Genomic DNA, 20,102 nt, shown 5'->3' with positions numbered 1-20,102 from the left:
TTAAATAAAACAACAAACAAACAAACAAATTTATTATATAGAAAATAATTATAAAATCTGTTATTGTCTAAAAATATATGTATATTTTATGAATATTGTTCATATATTGTGCTTTGTTTTCTTTTTAAATTAAAAATAAAGTTTATTTATTTCTATCTGATTGATTGTATTATTTTATTCTTATACCAATTACAATCTAAAATGTATTTTCTATTGTTCCAAAAAATATGAGTTGGGCCATTTTCTTCCCCTTTTTCAAAATTAAATAAAGTGCTAATTTCAATTGCAGTTTTTGATCTCACCAGACCAACTCCTCCTACTTTTTCTGGTGCAGGATGATACAATCTTCCTGATTGAACATTCATATGTAATTTGTCTGGTTGAAATGGTATCTATGATAAATTTATTATATAACATTAAAAATCAAGTGGACCACTATTTAATTACTATTAAAATTAGAAGTACCATTAATAATTCTTCTGCATGAGCATAACCAAACCAATCTTCAATCTTGCCTGTTTCACTATTTTTTTTTTGAAAAACTTTTGTAAAAACTATTGGTAAATCATCACATCTGACAAAATTTCTTTCTGGACCACAAAGAGAAACATAAGGAAAATCTTCTATGTATCTGCCTGTGTCATTCTTTTTTAAGCGCTTAAAAAAGAATGCCAAAAACTTTTTATCTAAAATAATATTGTTTTCATGATATCTGAATTCATATATATTATGAATTATTCTATTGCTTATGCACACCTTTAAAACATGATGTGAAGTTTTTCATACGCGCATCATCTAGAAATAGCTGTAGCAAGTAAGATAAAATATTTAATATGATTCTATCTCAAATTTCTATACTTTTGACTATCATAAATTTAATTAACGAAACAAATTGTACCATGCCTTGGTGATCAATATAATAGAAATATTCACGAACTCGAGGTTCTGGAGATTGTCCTTGCACATATTTTATACAGTATCTTTTAAATATCTGAGAGTAAAGTAATTTCTTACTTTGAATCATGAGTTCACGTGAAAAATCAAACGTAAACATCTTATTTTTTATATATGTGACAAGTTAATATTATTTCAATATGCATAACCTCACTTTTAAATGTTTATAATATACTCTAAACTATCGTTATGTCACGTATAACGTAATACGTATGAATCAAGTAACAACATGGTATACTCAAGCAAAGTAATTAATTACAAATTCACGATACAGCTTCAGATAATGTTTTATTGTGTTTTCTTTTATGTCAATTTTATTATGGTCACTTCGTCATTTGCTAGGGTCAAAATTCAATTGACCGAGAAACTGGTGACATCTGGTGCGATCGATTGGAACGTAATCTCGATAGAAACAGAACTTCGATATTTTTCAACGTCACGTTAGTTCGCGCTACCCACGGACAGGCAGATTCAAGAAATGAGATACGACGAAGAGGTGGAACGAACGGTTTGTGAAAACGGACAGAAGTTTCAAGGAAAGGATTGCCTTCAGGACCACAACGCGGCGAGATGCTACCGCCTCGTTGAACAATCGTCCCTGCACTGAATAATAACACAAAGTAAAAATGTTACCTACGAATTCGAGCAAAAAAAAATTGTGCATCTGCAAGCTGAAATCTCAAATTGTTGTCGTTGCCAAATAAGTCGTGCACAACGCAATCCTGTGGTCCCGGAATATGGCTTCGTCCACGAAGAGGTCATGGAAACTCCGTAAGTGATTGCTCTATTCGTACTTGTATATTCTTTATTTAATACATCGGTGTTCATTGTGCGACCAACGGATTCCGTTCTGGCGCTCTCTCTCCTTCGAGATAAGTAAACAATAAATGTTTACAAATCTTTTGTTGAGACCAATGATTAATTGTTCACTGCATCTTCCTATTATGGTCATAACCTGTCTTAAAATGAAAATATATTGTCTTTATGATGTCATTGAAAGCTGACATCTTGTTCAGGTTACTTTGAAAGAATAATGTGTTTCTCTGTGCAGAGGATTTTGTCGCCCATTCATCCAATGTCAATTGTCTGGCATTAGGTCACAAGTCTGGACGCGTTTTGGTCACTGGCGGTGATGATAAGAAAGTGAATTTATGGGCAGTTGGAAAACAGAATTGTATTATGGTATAGCTTTACATTTTTCTTATAATTCTTTGAGTAAAAAGAGAATCTCAGTTGAAATATTAATAAAATTTTATTTTGTAACATTTAATTTGTTACTTATATAATTCTGGTTTATTTTTAGAGTCTGAGTGGTCATACCACTCCAATAGAATGTGTAAAATTTGGACAAACAGAAGATTTAGTATGCGCTGGCTCGCAAACAGGAGCACTCAAAATTTGGGACTTGGAACATGCTAAGTTGGCTCGGACATTAACAGGACATAAAGCAGGTATACGTTGTATGGACTTTCATCCCTATGGAGAATTATTGGCATCAGGAAGTTTAGATACTGCTATTAAACTTTGGGATATTAGAAGAAAAGGTTGTATCTTCACTTATAAAGGACACAATAGGATGGTGAATAGTTTAAAATTTAGTCCTGATGGCCAATGGATTGCTAGTGCAGGAGAGGAAGGAATAGTTAAGGTAACTGTTATATAAATCTTATTTTGATATAATATAAATTAATGTAATTAATTAGTGTTTTTTTTTTTTTTTTTTTAAACTAGTTATGGGATTTAAGAGCTGGAAGACAATTAAGAGAGTTTCCTGAACATAGAGGTCCAGCAACAACAGTGGAATTTCATCCTCATGAATTCTTACTAGCCAGTGGAAGTGCAGATAGAACAGTTCATTTTTGGGACTTAGAATCTTTTCAACTTGTATCTTCTACAGACCAAAGTCATTCCTCTGTAATCAGGTAGATATTCATAATTTTTGTAAAATATTTATTTTCATTAAAGGGATTCAGTAATTCATTAATATTTATATTTTTTGGAGTAGATGCCTCTATTTCAGTCAAGGTGGAGAGTGTCTTTTTGCTGGTTGCCACGATGTGTTAAAAGTATATGGTTGGGAACCAGGTAGAACATTAGATTCTGTCCCAACTGGTTGGGGAAAGGTACAGGATATAGCAATAGCTCAGAACCAGCTGGTAAGATAATTGTTAATGAATTTGGCATAAATTAATTGATTCATAAATTAAAATTTATGTTTACTTATTATTTAGATTGGTGCAAGTTTTCACACTGCAAACATTGTTTTGTATGTGTGTGATTTAAAGAAAATTGCTCCTTTGGGAGGTGTATCAACATCTGGTTCTCCATTTAGTCACGGGAATTCGTTAAGGAAAAGTTTTTCTAGAGAAAGGCCACCTGGATTAAAAAAACATACGTAAGTTTAATATACAAATTTCATATTATTGTTATTCTTTTTTTATACATAACATTTTGTTTATAGATTAGATGTACGAACTATAGAAGAGGCAGATAAGTCTGGAACTGACCCAGAAGATGAAGCAACATATGCAGATATTCCTAATGTTACTGAATATCATGACATTTTTCAACCCAACAGGTCATGTAAGTACAATTTACAAACGTATAAATGTTCTTTGTTGCAAGATCCATGTATCATAACATATTTAAGTTCTATTCCTGTTCTAACTCTTAACTACTCACCTACAATCACAAGTCTGAGAATACAAATGCATCTAGAATTTGAATGTTCTGTGGTATGGTTTGTGAATGAGCATGCTATGCACGATATGTTTCAGTGTCTCGCACTCCACCTCCAGAACCTGAGGCTTTCCAGGAGCCTCAAGATGTAGGTGAGTTCTGTATTAAAATAAAAATTTCCTGCCTATTTCCTTCTCTTACTGCATGAACGTCAATGTACAAATATTTGTATAACCTGTGCAAGGTGTCCAATCTTATATCGTTTTGGGTGCGCTCTTTTTACAGATCCTACACAACCGCAAATATTGCAAAATCTTTCTACCTCAATGTCAAATTTAAATGTAGTGGATTCAGAAGAAGTTCCACCTATTTCATCTCCGTCATCTCCGCCTCCACCCGCACCAACGTTATCATTAACAAAGCCTGTACCAGTTCGTGTTCAACCGATTAAATCATCGCCGCCTGTTCAAAGAAATGCGATCACCACTACTAGCCAAATAAAAGGGAACCTTCAAACGAATAATGGCCTTGGCAGGACATCGAAAAATCTGGCGTCTATACCACCTCTAAGACAAAATATTACTCCTCTTCCTGGAAAAAAAAGCGGTCCTACCAATGATATAGGTACACTTCCACAACCTTTGGGTCCGCAAAGATCAAATTCTACTTTGACGCCACGTGTAGCACCAATGGCTGCTGTTCTTCCAGTAATGGATGATGGAAAATTGAAAAATAGAGCACCTAGCCCAGATTCTCCTAAGTATTACTTAAAAAGACAGAGTAGCTGTAGAGATGGAGAACAGGGTTACGAAAGCGATTACCCGGTACAGTAAGTATAGATGTTGATGCGTAGATATTAGCATATTATTCAATAGTGACAGTTATTGGAAACGCGTTTAACGTTCTTGCAGAATTAATAGTATAAGGCACAGCCCCTCCGATCCTGCGTTAAACAGGCCAAATTCTGCGCAATCTAGGTCCGCTTCGCTGAACAGAAACTTTGCTACCTCAACGTCGCTGTCTGCGCGCAACGCTTCCACAACCACGACATTTGTCACAAAGAAATCAAACAAAGCTCAAGTGCCCCCAAATCCTAAGTTAGAGGTTCGCGCATCTCAATTAAGGCCGAATGTCGAGAACACGGAGAAAGGAGAATTCGTCCCCATAAGCGCTGATAAACCCTACGGTTTGGATGTCGAAAGTTTTTTACCTGTAAGTTTTTGTTATTTAGACGACGAATAAGAAAAACCGTTATCTTCTGAGATAATAATATCCTTTGTTCTTTTGTTTTATAGAATCATTATGCAAGTTCAACTGGGTTGGGTTATTCTCAAATGGGAGTTCTCAACGAAATGTCAGAAGCTGAAGTACTCAACAGCATGATGCGTGGTCATGAATCGATGATGGCGGTACTTACGAGTCGACATCGTTCCTTAAAAATTATTTACTCTTTATGGCACAATAAGGATCTTAAGGTAATTTATCAACTTTTATCATCGCAAAATAGGAAATAAGACAGGATTGTAATAAAACATTAAATTTTTAGGCTGCCGTGGAATCTGCTGTAGCAATGAATGATCTTTCAGTTATTGTGGATCTTTTGGGAACACTGACATTGAAACCGTAAGTAATACGATTGCATACATAAGTGGAAAAATGTTTTTGAGTTCTCACAATTTTGTTCATATTTTCTCCAATTTTTTGTTGATAGAACTATGTGGAATTTGGATCTGTGTAATTCTTTACTTGGTCCAATTGGTGATCTATTGCAAAGTAAATACGAAATGTAAGTAAAAACCTTCCTTTAATATATTTTTAATTTACACCTTTCTGCTCTTTTCACTTCTCTTAAATCGTTACGTAAAAAAGAGCACAAAACATGAACTATTTACCTCTTACATTCCATAATTTTACACAAAATTGTTTAGGTTAAAAAAAAACAAGATTTTAAAAATTCGTCGCCCCATTTATCGGCATATTTTTTTTTTTTAATATCATCACAGTGGCTAAAGATTTGGATGAACGCATATTCTTTTTCACGTATATGTTCTAACGTTACTTCAGTTTCCACCGTGAAACACAACACGCCTGATGTATTAGAGAAAATGGAGACACCCTTGTCTGGGGTGAGTTCTCGAATGGCGAACGCAGGAGCAAACAGGGTATTTCGAGTAGGGTCGTATATACTTCATGTGGCTCGGGTGCCTGTATGGGAATGGCTAATTCAACGAACGGGGAAACACGAAGCGAGGAAGCTGACAAGCAAAGTAGGGTTCCCGAAAATTAGCCGAGACAATGGAAGACAGTGGCAGATGCAAATTTGAGCCTCAAATCCTCGGCTGTCGCGGGCATTATTGTTCGATTTTGAAACTTGAAGGGCCACGCATATGTGACGTACTTCATGAACAGTTACGGACAGTAAATCCTTTTCTTTCTTGGCCTGACAGCCGATCGTGAATATTAATGATGACGTAGGAAGTTGAATATGGTTGTGACGCATTCTTGAAAAGCATACTTTTCTTAGTAAACGTTATTGATATCGGTACTTATTCTAGTATGAGAAATAGTAACCCGCCGTACTAGAAGGATAATAATTCGATTGTAAATCATCTCTTGACTATAGTTTCAAATATGAAGCGGAAGAATGCAACAACTCGTACAATCGATGTTCGAAACAGTGTAATTAACCGGTGCTCAGTTACAAGCTGTTGCTATTGCGCTGTCGTGACGAGAAACGAGCATTTCCTTTCACGTGTGCATTGGTTATCCATTTCTTCCTGTCCCATTCTTCCCCTAATTACGCACACAATGCGCATTATAAATTGTACACGCCTATTAACGTCGGATGGATCGCGCCACATATATCTCTTACCTTCGTCTTGATCGTCTTTTAAAACAAAACAACATATGAATTTCATCGTGCAGCCGATTATGGTATCGTAATTTGGATTATTATAATTTTAATTTCTTAGAATTTCATGCATTCGGTTTCTTCAAATTCCATCAAACTAAATTTGTTCGTATAAATCTCGTGGCTTTCCCATATTAATCGAATGAAACACTAATATCAATCTATGATCTAATAATAGCACATCCGTTTAGAATGTGAGCTTACTAGTCCGGAAAATTGCCGTTCCATTCGTTACGTCGTTACTTATTGCGACCATCATCCTTTCCGCACTTTGCCTCCTTACCTGTCATTGCTATTATTAGAACGGAAAGAAAGAAAAATGACTAACGTGTAATTTGTCAAGAACTGTAATCGCTGTATCTTTGACTATAAAGATCTCTTAAATTTTAATTAGTGTCTTAACTATCGACAATTTTAATCAAGACTAATTAGAAATCACTAGTCATAAACTACTGTTTAATTTGAAATTCCAATTAGGATCTAAAAATTTGCCAAGCATGAACAAATCTCTGGAAAGTTGTTAAAATAAAAGGATGTTATGCTCATTGTTAACATGCAGGTACAAATTTCTCGTTTCTTCTTCGGCTTTCCATCTTTGAGTGTTTATGGTCGGTGATCACGTCTGTCAGGAAACCTGTAGTCGATGCCATAAAAGTGAATTCTGACTAATTTGTCGGTCGCTCAACAGCTGGCGTCCACAATCGGCCGGGCGCTACAGTTGAGTCGTTTCTTCGTTCTCCTTTTTCTCGGTCTGTTCCCTTTTTCTACCTCTGTTTCATCACACGATCAGTTTGAAACGGAAAGAAGCTATTATCGAATTGTACGCTTTCGTTGATTTCATGAAGTCGATGAGAGAACTGCAGCCTTTATGAACGTAAATTAGCTCCAATGAAGATCATCTGATTGATAGATACATATCGTGAAACAAGACTATTAAGTTCAACTTTGTTCATAGACGTGTAATTTATACCGAGCAGTAGTGTTTTAATTGTGTTAGATTTCCAATATCTCTTGTTAGGTATTCCTTTTTTCTTTTTTTTTTTTTAATTTAGAAGGTAGTCGCGTGATTTAGTTCGATAGATTATGATCGTTACGTTTTTTAGGTTAACAAGGAACGGGGAGTAATAAGAAATTGAAGATATCACGACAACGAAATGAAACTTTCCATTTCAATATCAAATTGTCATCAAAAGTAACTTGAACTAAACTAAATTACTCGATAATCAATTGCAGTTATTTTATGGCAGACTACGATCTTGATAGCAAGGGCTCTGCTAAGAAAAATCTATTTCCAGCAGAGATAAATTATGTCACTTGCTTAAAATTCAAACTCGAGTTTCTTCCACTTATGAGATCACACTGATTACGGTTCTTTCGAGTCATGGTTCGACAGCTACCGAAAGGGCGAATCCGGCCAGGAAATTGCCAGCTAAATATACACATCTCGCCGACGTAATATAGCTCAGTTTGCATATAACTACTTGCCGTTTTCACGGCTCGTTCGTCACGGACTTTCGTCCTGGTCAAAGGTGGTGTGGACTCGTGAGAAAAAAAAAGGAACATTGATGAATATTTGATCGGGTGTCGCGTGCCGTATAATGGAGGGTTGTCCCCACGTTGTGCGATCGTTTTTCGATACATCGATTCCTTCACGGTTATTTTAAATCGAAACCTATCCTTCACGACAACGAGGACATCTATAGATGAATTTTTTAAATAAAATGTTTAATAATTACTTTACCATCCTCAAGTAAAATACGAATTGCAAAGATTGGTAAGCAAGATGGGAAAAAAGTGTTATCTCGTGAGCGATCTTGGTACAATATGTTCATGGGAAGTGCAGTGACGAAGGTTCAACGTTACGTGGAACATTTATGAGGCGGCCCGCGCGATTCGTCTCGCCGATTCGAACGGGAGCTCGCGTGAACCCTTTATCGTCGGCCAAAAGCGAGCGTGCCGAATCGCAGGACCAAGCCTTTCGGGCCTTTCGTTATTTATTGGCGTTATTATGGGCTAATAACACGTTTTGGAACAAACTAGCCGTGACAAGCACGGGTGGGCGTTAGGACTAGGTTAGCCTTTCTCATCCGCTCCGCCATCGTGAATTTGTCGTGCTCTTGGAATCAATGTCACGTTTGGGACTTTTTTTTTCTTTTATTACGGACCTAACCTAACCTCTCTGAAAATTGTATTAATTTCTATAATACATGTTTTGTTTATTAATTTCCTTTTTATCGTTGTTGCAGGTATATAACGGTGGGATGTTCGGCGTTGAGACTAATCCTGCGAAATTTTGCATCGGTAATCAAGTCGAACGTAGAAGCTCCTCTACACACGATCGGTGTGGACGTTTCGCGAGAAGAACGGTAATTATAGATTTACCATGTCTTGAGTCTCTAATTTACAATTGTTATCAGAGTGTTATAATTGAAGGAATATTTTTCCTCGTATGCACAGATACCACAAGTGCCTCTCCTGCTTCGAGAAACTTTCGACAATCAGAGGCATCTTACTGAAGAAGCAATCGATGCCAGGTAAATTGGGTGCCGTATTCCGCGAGTTAACTGCTCTGATAAGAAGTATCGAGTGACCACGGCTGAGGCACTTGGTGAACTCGACCGCCAGACTCGTCGTTACCTGACAAATAACCGAGAAAGCTCGTGGGAAGAGCAGCGCGTGGACGTCGACCACGAGGGAGAATCATCAACGCGCTTTCGAGCTGCTTTATTCAGGGAAGCTTGGCGGATCGGTTCGTCGAGGCTCGCTTCTTCCTTCTCTCCTCGGCTCCTTTCGAGTCCTAGCTTCAGATCAGCGGCACGCTCGTGGAGAATGAACGAGTACCGGGAAACAGCCGCGACACTGACGACAATGATGCTGTGAAACAGAAGAAAATGATACTTTTTTTTTCTAGTAACCGATCGAAATAACCGACAGGAGGAACTTAGATTTGAGTGAATGTAAATTGCTTGAATGTTGCCGATGGACTCGATGCATGTTGTCGAGACTGTACACGACGTTTTCCGGCCCTGTGTGCACAAGAGTAGCCAGCCTGTTTTAGAGGGAACCGGGTGAACCTTGAATGGAGAACGTTGAGCGAGAAAAGTTTCGTCGATGCATCGAGGCGAATTTTATAAGTTTCTCGATATAGAGAATGTATACTTGGATTATAAGGATGTTAACCTGATGATTATTGTAAAGTGTAATATTATATTATATATTGCGCTATATATAGACAAAAGTACGTATATGGATGACGTAGGTCATTGCATGAAGGTTTATAAAGTTCGATGCACGCGATGCTTCGGTAATAAGATAAAGGAATTAAGATGGCACCGTGAAGGCGAAATTTTTCTCGATGCAATTTCTCTTGCGTCCGCGAGAAAATACAACTGCGGTGTTTTTCACGGCCTTCTTGCCAGTCTCGTGTTAATTAACACAAGCGAGTAACCCTAACCGAATACATACATACACAGACATGCGTAAAAAAAAAAAAAAAAGAAAAGAAACGAAAATGATTAACAGACAAGTGAGCTAATTAAGGAGTATAAAATAGGTAGTAACACTTTTTTCTAGAAGTAACAAAAGAAGATAAAATAACAAATTGTATTTTTGCAAGAGCCATTTGCGTCCGTTCATTAGAAAAAAAGAAAAAGAAAAAAAGAAAAGAAGGTACTCTAATTGTAGGTATGTTTCGCAACACCTGATATATCGCACGAATATTGAATGAGAGAAAAAGATTGATGCTCCCCATGAGTGCAAGAAATGCAGCGAAGAGGACTAAAGTAATTTCGTGGGTATTCAAGCATGAAGATACGAGAACAGAGTGAACTGCGATTTAAGGATAACAATTTGAAAAGGAGACGAGAATGTTCTATTTTATTCTTTTTTTCTTCTCCATTTATCATATTCTTTACTTTACCAGCCATGCTTTTCATTATTTCAGAAGCTGTTTCAACGCGAGCAAAAATTGAAATAAATTAAATAGTCCCGAGAGGAGAGCGAAGCTGTCGAAAATTTCGGAAGAAACTCGCAGGCCTGATTGAACAAACGAGTCCAAGGATCGTTTTGAATTTTCTTTGTTCGAGTGCGGGACGAATCGATCGTTCCACGCGCACAACGTTCCTTTCAGCATGCCCACGTTGCATTCTCGTCTCTTTTTCGTTCGTCCCAGTGATGCCGGCTTAACTTTTTCCCTTTTTCCGTCTTATTCTTCGTCCGTTCGCTAGCAAATAGTTTCGAGTTTCTAAATACTGCATTACGAGAGATTTCACATTAAAAAGAAGGAAAGAAATAACACAAACTATGCCTAAATGTGAAATTGAAACGAAGATCGTGTCGTCGAAATAAAAGGGACACTCGATCGTGCGAAGGAACGGAATTTTGGGACAACTGGCATAAAACGGCGATATTTCGCGATGAAATCGTGAGACTTGAAGTCACTCGTACTACAGCTTTTACAAACCGCGTACTACTGATACATCGTACATAGTTGTTGAAAATGAGAGAAAAGGATAACGTTTTTTGAAAGATTTTTGGAATTGATTTTTTCGCACGTTGTAAAGGTACTGCAAACCTTTCGACATCGTGTTCCAATGATAATTTTTGGGATCAGAGAAGCAGTCGATCGACGAATGTAACGAGAGGAAAAGAAAAGACTACGTAGCGTTATTTTTACTGATTAAACGAGAGACACATTTTAACAAGAGGGGACGAGCGTTTTGCGTTTAGTTTAGGAATCGATCCCTTCTTTGGTGCATTTAAACGAGAAAAAAGAAAGAAGAAAGAGAGGAAGGTCGAGATCGTTTTTAATCGTTCGACCTGTTTGTATTTTTCGAGTGCTTGGAATACCAGTATTTTAATCGACAAAATTTTCAAACCACGCGACCGGAAACCGAATGGTACGCGATTGCGTATCTCGAATCATCATGTCCCTTTTCTTTTTCGCGTCGAGACTACCATCTCGACGTTAAGCAGAAGCTGGAAGAAGCCATTCGGATGTGTATCGCATTGTAAATTGTACGGTACCTTTCATCTCCATACGAATTTTATTAACAACCTGTTTTTATACCATGTGATCAAGTAAATTACCTTTACTGCTGAAACGGAGATATTTTTTGTGATCCTGTTGCATATCAGTCTCTTGACTTTCGGCTCGAAGGGCTTCTTGACGAAAGGCTCGGAGATTAATTCCGTTTACTCTGCTGCAACGATCATTGGATAAGATTGAAAGTACGAAGGAGAAAGAGACAGAGGAGTCACCGTACGACCCTCCGATTACCGGTTTATCCTTCTTCGATCCCGCAGAATTCTCGATGGAACAGAGATGACAAAGGAACGAATCGGAGCGCTCAAAACCCAATCGTCGATACGCGACTTAGCTAAGCGTTTTAACGGTGTTTTAATTAAGCGACGAGACAACCGAAGAAAACAAAAGAGAAAAACAAAGGAAAAAAAAAAACGGAAAAAAGCAGAGTATAAAAATGAAACGAAAAAATAAAAAGATAAAAGAAAGCACGAGGAGACTAACTCGTCGTCGGTTCCGTCCAACGTATTTTTGTAAGGGAGAGAAAGTGCGCGAGCCACGAGAAGTGTGAGTGTGCGAGTTATTCCTTCGGTCATCCACTTCCGGATGCGTTCTTAACACGTTAGCTGCGAACCTTTTGTACACTGGTTTTGTTCTCCAAGGTTTACCCGGCTGTTCGTCTCACGCGAGCCCAGGATTACGGGGAACTCGATAGATCGGATCTACCCGATCCAAGAAACGCGAGCATGATAACGTTTCGCAGCCAAGGTGTTAACGTGTTCAGCCAAGTTAAGGCGCATCCTCATGCGCGAGGACGCAATCGAGTTTCCTCCGTTCGACCACGATGTACATATATACGTAAACGCCTTCGTTGTTTAAGCCTTTGCACTCCTAACGAACAAATACTACGAGCTGCCTACGCTCAATTAATTGTAACTCGACACACCGAACGACGTCGTAGAGCTTACGATTGTAACTTAGGATTAATCGAACGTAAAGGTGTAACTTGCAAGTGATTCCGATCCTCCGCGTGCCGTGAACACACACACGCTCATAGCTCGTAGAGATCGTTTTGTTGTAAGCGTTCTATATATTTTTTTTTTATATAATTTTTGTTTTTGTTTTCGTATCATTTCCATCGTGCCAGTTTAATCGTATATATAAATACATGCATACATATATGTGTATATATATATACATAGAGAGAGAAAGAGAGAGAGGGAGAGAGAGAGAGATATTGTTTTTTCTTTTTTCTTTAATTAAGAGAATAGTCGCTATGTCTGTTATAAAGTGGAAGGATCTCTCGGTCCTTCCTGCGTTCTCTTGTTTTCCTTTCGCGTTGTTAAGGAACGTTTCCCGTTACGAAACGATTTTATCGAGTAGTAATTAAGCAATGATTACGATCGCGGCAATGTAATCGAATATTCGCGATTAATTGTAAACGCGGCCGTAGGATGGTTAATATCGTATGACGCTATTAATCGTTTGCTAGAACGTTCTAGTTTTGTACGTTAATGTAAATAACGATAACGATATTTTCTATATTAATCGTATTATTCCTCGTACTATTTGCGATCGCACCAGTGCAAAGGATTAAAGGCCTGCGGAGAACGCGCAGGGACGATGCAATGATTCCAGCATTTCCTTCAGCAAGAATCGACGGAAGACGGTACTACGCGTAGAAGAGGCACCAAAATTTCACCGTACCCGAGTTCCAATTGGACTGACAACTTTTATTTCGATAGTAGATCTAGCAATAATATAGCGATCGATAGAAATCTAGACGATTAGATCACTGCGATTCCCAGTAGACCCGGAACGAACTTACTTCATCACGATTAAGCCTAATTAGCGTTAACCTAACAGCGACCGAGAGAAAGAATGATCTGGAATGATTTTTAGACTAGTACCGTCGCTTTGTTCCACAAAGTAAGTTCACAATTCGACAGACTGCTGCGAAACAACGACGATTCCGATTTTATCCGTGAGAAATCGGGAAGCGAGATCGAACATTGAAGAAAAACGAGGCACTAAAATGGCGCGAAAAACAGGCGTGGATTCGGATCGGTTTTGTAACTCAACGAGCTTGTCTCTCCGACTGCCTTAACGTTCATCGATTCTTCGTTCCCATGCGCGTGAAATCGACCTTAGCCTTTAAGAGTCAGCCACGGAACAAACTGAGCTAAGAACGAATAATAATTCTACTGAAAATTTTGAAAACGCACCTTCATTCCACCCTTCCCGTAGGAGAAGAGAGGAACGCGAGAACTCGTCGATCAACGTTGGGAAAACAGCATCCACGCGATGTGAAACTATAGTAGACAGGAAAAAAGGGAAATTCGTTGTAAGATCGGTCGATGGAATCGTGCGTGAAACTCATCCATCAGCTTTCGTCCCGTTTTTTCCTCCGGACGTCAGAAGAGACTCGTGGCGATAAAAAAGCAGAGAGCCGATCTAGCCGATTTCCCGCTAGAGGCGCGACGATCGAGATACCGTGAAACGAAGTGCAAATATTCGTAATCCGTGAAATATCACGGCCGTTCTAAAACGAGCCACGCGTGGCCGCTGTTTGCATCTAGATTATGTATTCATGGGATTATAGGAGCGCAGAGAGGGGTGGCCGAGCCTGTCAACCCCTTCAACGACCGGAGAAATCATACCGACGAAAGACACTGCCGTTATGTCGAACGTGCCACGTTGAGCGATTTTTATTTTCGACCAGGTGTAAGTAACATTAAACTACGCCATATATTTTGAACGATGAAATGAAGAACAGTTACAGGTTCTATTCCTGAAGACGTGTTTGTGTCTTTTCTTTATCGAAGCGATCATCTATAGGCAGGGAATAATCTCGAAAAGATTCTAGGTTAGTTATTTTGGATTAATTAACCCTTTGCATTCGAGAGAACTGCAGTCACCGTTTAATGAAATTTTGGAGATCGGTATTAATTAACATATGAAATTTAAGGTTATGTAACCACATGTGCGGTATCGAAATCAAATATTTCTACGTGTTAGTTATTATACGATTTCTTATTTAGTGGTGAGAAAGATATTGTCAGCTTTGGAGCAGAGAATCATCGAATTTTTATTATATTCTAGACAAAAAATCATCAGGTGTAAAGGGTTAATTGAAACCACTGTCATGTCATGATTGGTAAGAAAATAATTGAAATTTGTTAGATCACTCGAAGGTTACAAGGGTCATCTATTACGAAGGTTGTGATTTTAGGATCACGAGAGGTCATGTCACTTATGGTCAAAGTCATTCGAAGGTTGTGGAAAATCATGGAGGTCGTCCCAGTTTTAGTTGAGGTCTTGTGAAGATCATGGGAGGCCATCGAAGCCATGTTATTCATAATCAGAGTCATTTAAAGGTCATGGAAGACCATCGAGGTAATTCCATTTTTGGTCAACGTTATTTCAAGATCATCACGATTGTTTTATTTCTAGTTAAGGTCATTCGAAGGTCATAGAATTTCATCGAGGTTGCGTTATTTATGGTTCAGGTCATTCGAAGGTCACCCAGATCGCGACATTTTAGTCAAGATTACCTGAAGGTTATGCATGATCATCCAGGTCATGTTATTCTTCATCGAAGCCATATTTTGGTTCCGGAAGGTGTCGGAATAGTCTTAGAATTGGCCATTAGAATTGCCATTAGAATTGGATCCGTGATGTGTTCAATAACAACGGATTTGTGACAACTTTCTCGTTTAAAGAGTAGGTATTATCTCCTTGATAATGGTATTGTTCCAATTAATACCATTTAAGTGCCTAGCTTCTTTCTTATTTTCTTGGTAAGAAATATTTAAATAGATCCGTGACATGGTCTCGAAATTATTTAAAATTTATTAATGGAATGTAGCTCTTTTAGTTTTTCATTGTCAGTCAACATGAAGAGTATACTGTCAGTCATCGATGACTGTCACGCTCCGAACGGAAAGTTTAGTATCAGTCACCGACAGTCACTGACATGTCAATTGCCGAGCTGAAATACTTAATGTCAGTCAGCGTTCTGTCAATGGTATTGTCCCTTTTAATTACTGAGCTAAACTATTAAAAGTCAGTCGATGCGCGTCGATATCTCACGAATGCACGATTCCTGACCTACCCTAGACTCGTCGAATAAAAATCGAATATACATAGACAGACGCAAGAGAATTTCCGGCTTCCCTTCTCAGGTGCGTGCACGGCTATCGCGATGGCGAGTCAGGTGCAGCGCCGGGATGAGACGACGAAACGGGGAATCCTCCCACGTGAAAGGAAAGCCGGCCTGTTCTTGTTGTGACGGAGATAAGTTAAGCCCTCTTCTTGTCGCCACCTCGAGCGTCGAAAATGCTGTTTTCTCACAAAACGCCGGCAACAATGCCGCCAAGGACGACGTGGACGACAGGCCAGCCCCGCGTAAGCGGATTATCCCTAACTGTAGAAAGCGATACTCAAACACACCCACAGCCAGCAATTGATTCTCATGCATACGCGTCTCTCTCATTGTCATCGATCCTCAAAGCCGTTCTTCTTCTTCTCGTCGTTTTCTCCTCCCTTCCCCCACTCTCCCCCTGTCATCGAACACCCTCCAGTGTGTAATCGCTATCTCTCGGAGATCTTCCTCGAGAAGGAAGCTCATTCAACTCTCTGTTTTTTCGTCTCCTTTGTGCGCCTTCTGCACGACGTAGGGGGTGTCGACGACGGAAATTCGCGGCTAGTAGACATTTCCCAGGGGTTGAAGGAAGAAGCATCAGCTACGACGCTAACTTTCGGGATTTAACCCTCTCACTGTAAAGAAAACGTAATCCTGTTAAATTATCCGACTAAACCTGTGAAATTAGCTCTTTCCTATTCTCCTTACTCTCGTGTCAAAAATATTCTTGGCTCCTAGAGTGTCGTAAGGCTAACTTTCGCATAGAGGTGGTACAGGATTAACTCTTTGTAACGTAATTAATTATGGGAACTTTAACTACATAACCTTAATAACCTTAATAACCTTAATAACCTAATTAATTACGTATCCTATGTTTCAGAATTAAAGTTTTCGGAGTTATCCAATCCCAAAATTCATTCTTCCAACCACCCGAAAATATCCTCATCTGAGAAGAGATTGAAGCATAGTGAATGCAACGAAAAACTTCAACTTTGTTGTTAACGAGCACCGGATATCCGTGAAACGTAACTTAGCAACCCGTACTCTGCACCTAACCTAACCTAACCTATCATGTGCATATGTTCCGTGTCTCTCGCAGAATCTCGTTGTCCACGTGTTCTATATAATAAATAATTCCACCCTTTAAAACCAACGAGAAGAAACGAGGGTTTTCGCTTGAAAGCGGTCTCAACGGAAAAAAGCGTGCAGGAAGACGCGAGAGGCTAGATAGGGGGCGCTGGGACGCTAGACCCTAGGGGAAAAGCGAAGAGAAACGAGAGAGGGACCATTGTGACGTCGCTGTCTTTTGCAATTTCCATGCACGCGTGTGTGCACACGCACGCACACTGATGAGAGAGTATCAGAGGACCGGTCGAACACCGTGGAAATCATTGGCTCGTAAATATAATCGGGCCAGGGGTTGGATGGTGGCCACCCGGCGATGGGATTGGCTAATTACGGTGCAGAGGGGTGAAACTGACGTCATTGGGCGTGCACGAGCTATGATTGGCCATAGACAGGGGTGGTAGCTACCCCGAGGGGTGATCGCACCCCTCTTTGTACCAGGCTGCGCCGATATACCGGGTGTACGCGGAGTTTCGAGCGAAGGGGTGGCTCGGAAGGGAGGTCTTGCTCGCGAGTGAAAAGGGGACAAAGGAGGAGAGGAAAGGCGGTACTTTCGCATAGTTAATCGATAGCATCTCGTTTTCCTGCTATTGTTTAGGGCTTTGGCCCGGCGCGCACCGAAACTGAAACCGTGTTCGAATCTTTTGTACGTTGCGACGGTTTTTCGAAGAAATTCGACTTGAAAAAGTATCTAGACTGGTAATATGTACAGGATATTCTTGAGAACACGATCTGTAAGACGTGTAACACTTACTGTTAATAATCTCAACGAGTGGAACCTCGATTATCCAAACTTGGGAATAAACTAGAGAAAATTGTCAAATTTCGCAGAATATATTTCACAGAATATCTCAATAATGTATATGATCATTTTGTGCATGAAATTAGTGTCATTTGATCATTAGAAAAATATGATTATTCGAACGGTTGTGTATCAACGTTGGTTCGAGTAATCGAGATTCGTAATTCATGTTTCAAACCGTTTGAATTACTATTCTACAGTAGAATTACTGTCTACACTCGAGATCTAGCCAAATATATAATAAATAAATAAAATTACGTGGGTAAAATTTGAAGTAAGTTTGCAAATTTATTAATTATATTAATTAAAATTATTAACTAAACATATTACAATTTAAATGTTCGAATTTCAATTTTCAGATAAGAATCTCAGTCTTCTTGTGCTACGTCCACGACTGGACCAGTAAAATGACCGCGTTATGTTTATTATAGACGGATCTCTGTGGAGGAAGTATTCTGTTCTCCATGTCCATTGCTGGCGCGATTTGAATGACAATGGACCGGGTTATTAAATATTTCTGTGGATCCGAGAAACGACTGCAATTCCCAGACACGGTTCAGACGTCAGTCAGCCATCGAAGGAATGCACGAAAAGGAGGATATAGGAAATGGGCAAAGTGGAGTCGTAAAGCGTCGGCCAGGAGTCAGGATAATTCAAGGAGGTCACGCACACGCCAGATGGATCCCGTGTTCTCCGTTACTCTGCATGCGTGCACGATTTCATTGGATCTCTGCACGATATTTGCAGCTGGCAGACGTGCGTAAGGAACGATCTAGCACGTGCTTCTTCCACCAGCGCGTGCACCTAAGTGTAATCCTCTAGAAACACCAATTTTGCCGCAGAATTTAAGGAACTTTCAATTTTTCCAGGTCACAGGAATATGGAAATATGGAGATTCCTTGATTAATATCTTAGCTGCAGTCGAACACATGTCTTTTCAATTGTACACATCCATAACGTAGTCCTTGGTGATCTTATTTCATCTGACAGCAATGCATTGAACAAAAATTTAATTTAGTTGACACAAATTATCATGACACTGACAATTAGTACGAATAGAAATGTATAAGAGGAAATACAGGAGAATATGTATGTAATTTTTCAGAGGTACATTTAATCTAGGGATCTGTAACATGTCCCTAGATATAGGGATAAGTATATTAAAATTTCCAATTTTGATTAATATTCTCATAAAAGTTTCAGGAAAAATCCTGCAACCACTCCAGGAAAAATATGACAGCGACTGCGAGTAGCTTCGAAATCCTTCTGAATTGGGACTGATAATCGTGGATCTATCATTCCCAATGAACAGTGCATCGGGACAAAGGGGATTCCACTGTGCACAAGAAGAAGGATCCTGAATCCTGAGCCTCCTATACACAAATACGTGAATCGAATTGAGATCAATGAACTTCTTCAGTCTGACTGACAATTAGTACGAATGAAAATATGTAAAAGGAAATACAGGTGATTATACATGTAATTCTTTCACAAGTACATTTAATCTAGGGATCTGTAACATGTCACTAGATATAGGGATAAGTGTATTAAAATTTGCAATTTTGATTAATGTTCTCATAAAAGTTTCAGGAAGAATCCTCCTGCAACCACTCCAGGAAAAATATGACAGCGACTGCGAGTAGCTTCGAAATCCTTACGAATTGAGACTGATAACCGTAAATCGATCATTCTCAACGAACAGTGCATCGGGACAAAGAAGATTCGCTTCTCCACCGTGCACAAGAAGAAGGATCCTGAATCCTGGGTCTCCCGTTCCATCCGCCATCTCGGAGAGAAGTCGGGTGAGTTTTTTTTCCACCGGTATCGATTCAAGACGGCGTATAATTCGATATCGATACCGTAATCCTATATCTAAGAGGCACACGCAAGGTCTCGTCACGTTGATCGCCGACCACGCGCATCGGTTGACAATGCTGTCGACGATACGCGGTGGCCAGACGATAACGGTCCGCCTTGTACGGATGCTGGCCAGCTTGCTGGATCGCTGGAGCGAATTCGCGGTGTCACGGAACATTATTTCAACGCAGTCGGTGGTTCTCGAACGCGACCGATAAACTCTTGCGGATTTACCACTGGAACGATCGGTGAAAACCGTTCTCGTTTTCTAAATCGTCCTTCTAAACGGCGGAACGTTCTGGTGGTCGAAGGAAATTCTACCGTACTTTATCTCCATTTTGCATGAGAATTTCTTTTCTTTGAGAAAGGATCTTATATTCCTTTTATTCGAAGAAAATATTATATTTGGACACTGGAACCACCGATCCTGTTGGAAAGACTGATCTCACAATTTTGTTGCTACTTTTATGGAAATCGATGTCAACTGATATTAAGATAGAACTATACTTAATAGATTTATTTTTCTTCATTGTACCACTTAATATTGCTTATTGAAGATCGGGGGTTCTAGTGTTGAGTATCCTGCACTGTCACTTCAGGAGGGTTG

General features: G+C 39.2%; 2 protein-coding genes across 2 annotated transcripts; one reads left to right on the top strand and one right to left on the bottom strand.

Annotated features, from left to right (window-relative positions):
- Window positions 1–152: 152 nt before the first annotated feature.
- On the bottom strand, window positions 153–1,077 carry LOC108551725 (UPF0598 protein CG30010). Its single transcript, XM_017905982.1, has 4 exons — window positions 899–1,077; window positions 757–805; window positions 466–686; window positions 153–392 (listed from the first exon to the last, which is right to left on the bottom strand). Exons 1-4 carry the CDS (start codon window positions 1,052–1,054, stop codon window positions 153–155), a joined length of 666 nt encoding a protein of 221 aa, XP_017761471.1. The 5' UTR covers window positions 1,055–1,077.
- Window positions 1,078–1,344: 267 nt separating this feature from the next.
- kat80 (katanin p80) lies at window positions 1,345–9,586 on the top strand. The gene is made up of 15 exons (XM_017905961.1): window positions 1,345–1,725; window positions 2,006–2,136; window positions 2,258–2,602; window positions 2,686–2,876; window positions 2,960–3,110; window positions 3,186–3,349; window positions 3,416–3,537; window positions 3,732–3,785; window positions 3,919–4,462; window positions 4,545–4,845; window positions 4,929–5,108; window positions 5,180–5,256; window positions 5,345–5,419; window positions 8,791–8,910; window positions 9,002–9,586. The coding sequence occupies exons 1-15, from the start codon at window positions 1,692–1,694 to the stop codon at window positions 9,132–9,134; spliced, it is 2,622 nt and encodes an 873-aa protein (XP_017761450.1). The 5' UTR covers window positions 1,345–1,691; the 3' UTR covers window positions 9,135–9,586.
- The last annotated feature ends 10,516 nt before the right edge of the window (window positions 9,587–20,102 follow it).

This window comes from Eufriesea mexicana, unplaced genomic scaffold (assembly GCF_001483705.2).
Source record: "Eufriesea mexicana isolate 0111107269 unplaced genomic scaffold, ASM148370v2 scaffold5017, whole genome shotgun sequence".
Classification (NCBI taxonomy): Eukaryota; Metazoa; Arthropoda; class Insecta; order Hymenoptera; family Apidae; genus Eufriesea; species Eufriesea mexicana.
The sequence above is the reverse complement of the archived record's forward strand: the minus strand, read 5'-3'. Positions and strand labels throughout refer to the sequence as shown.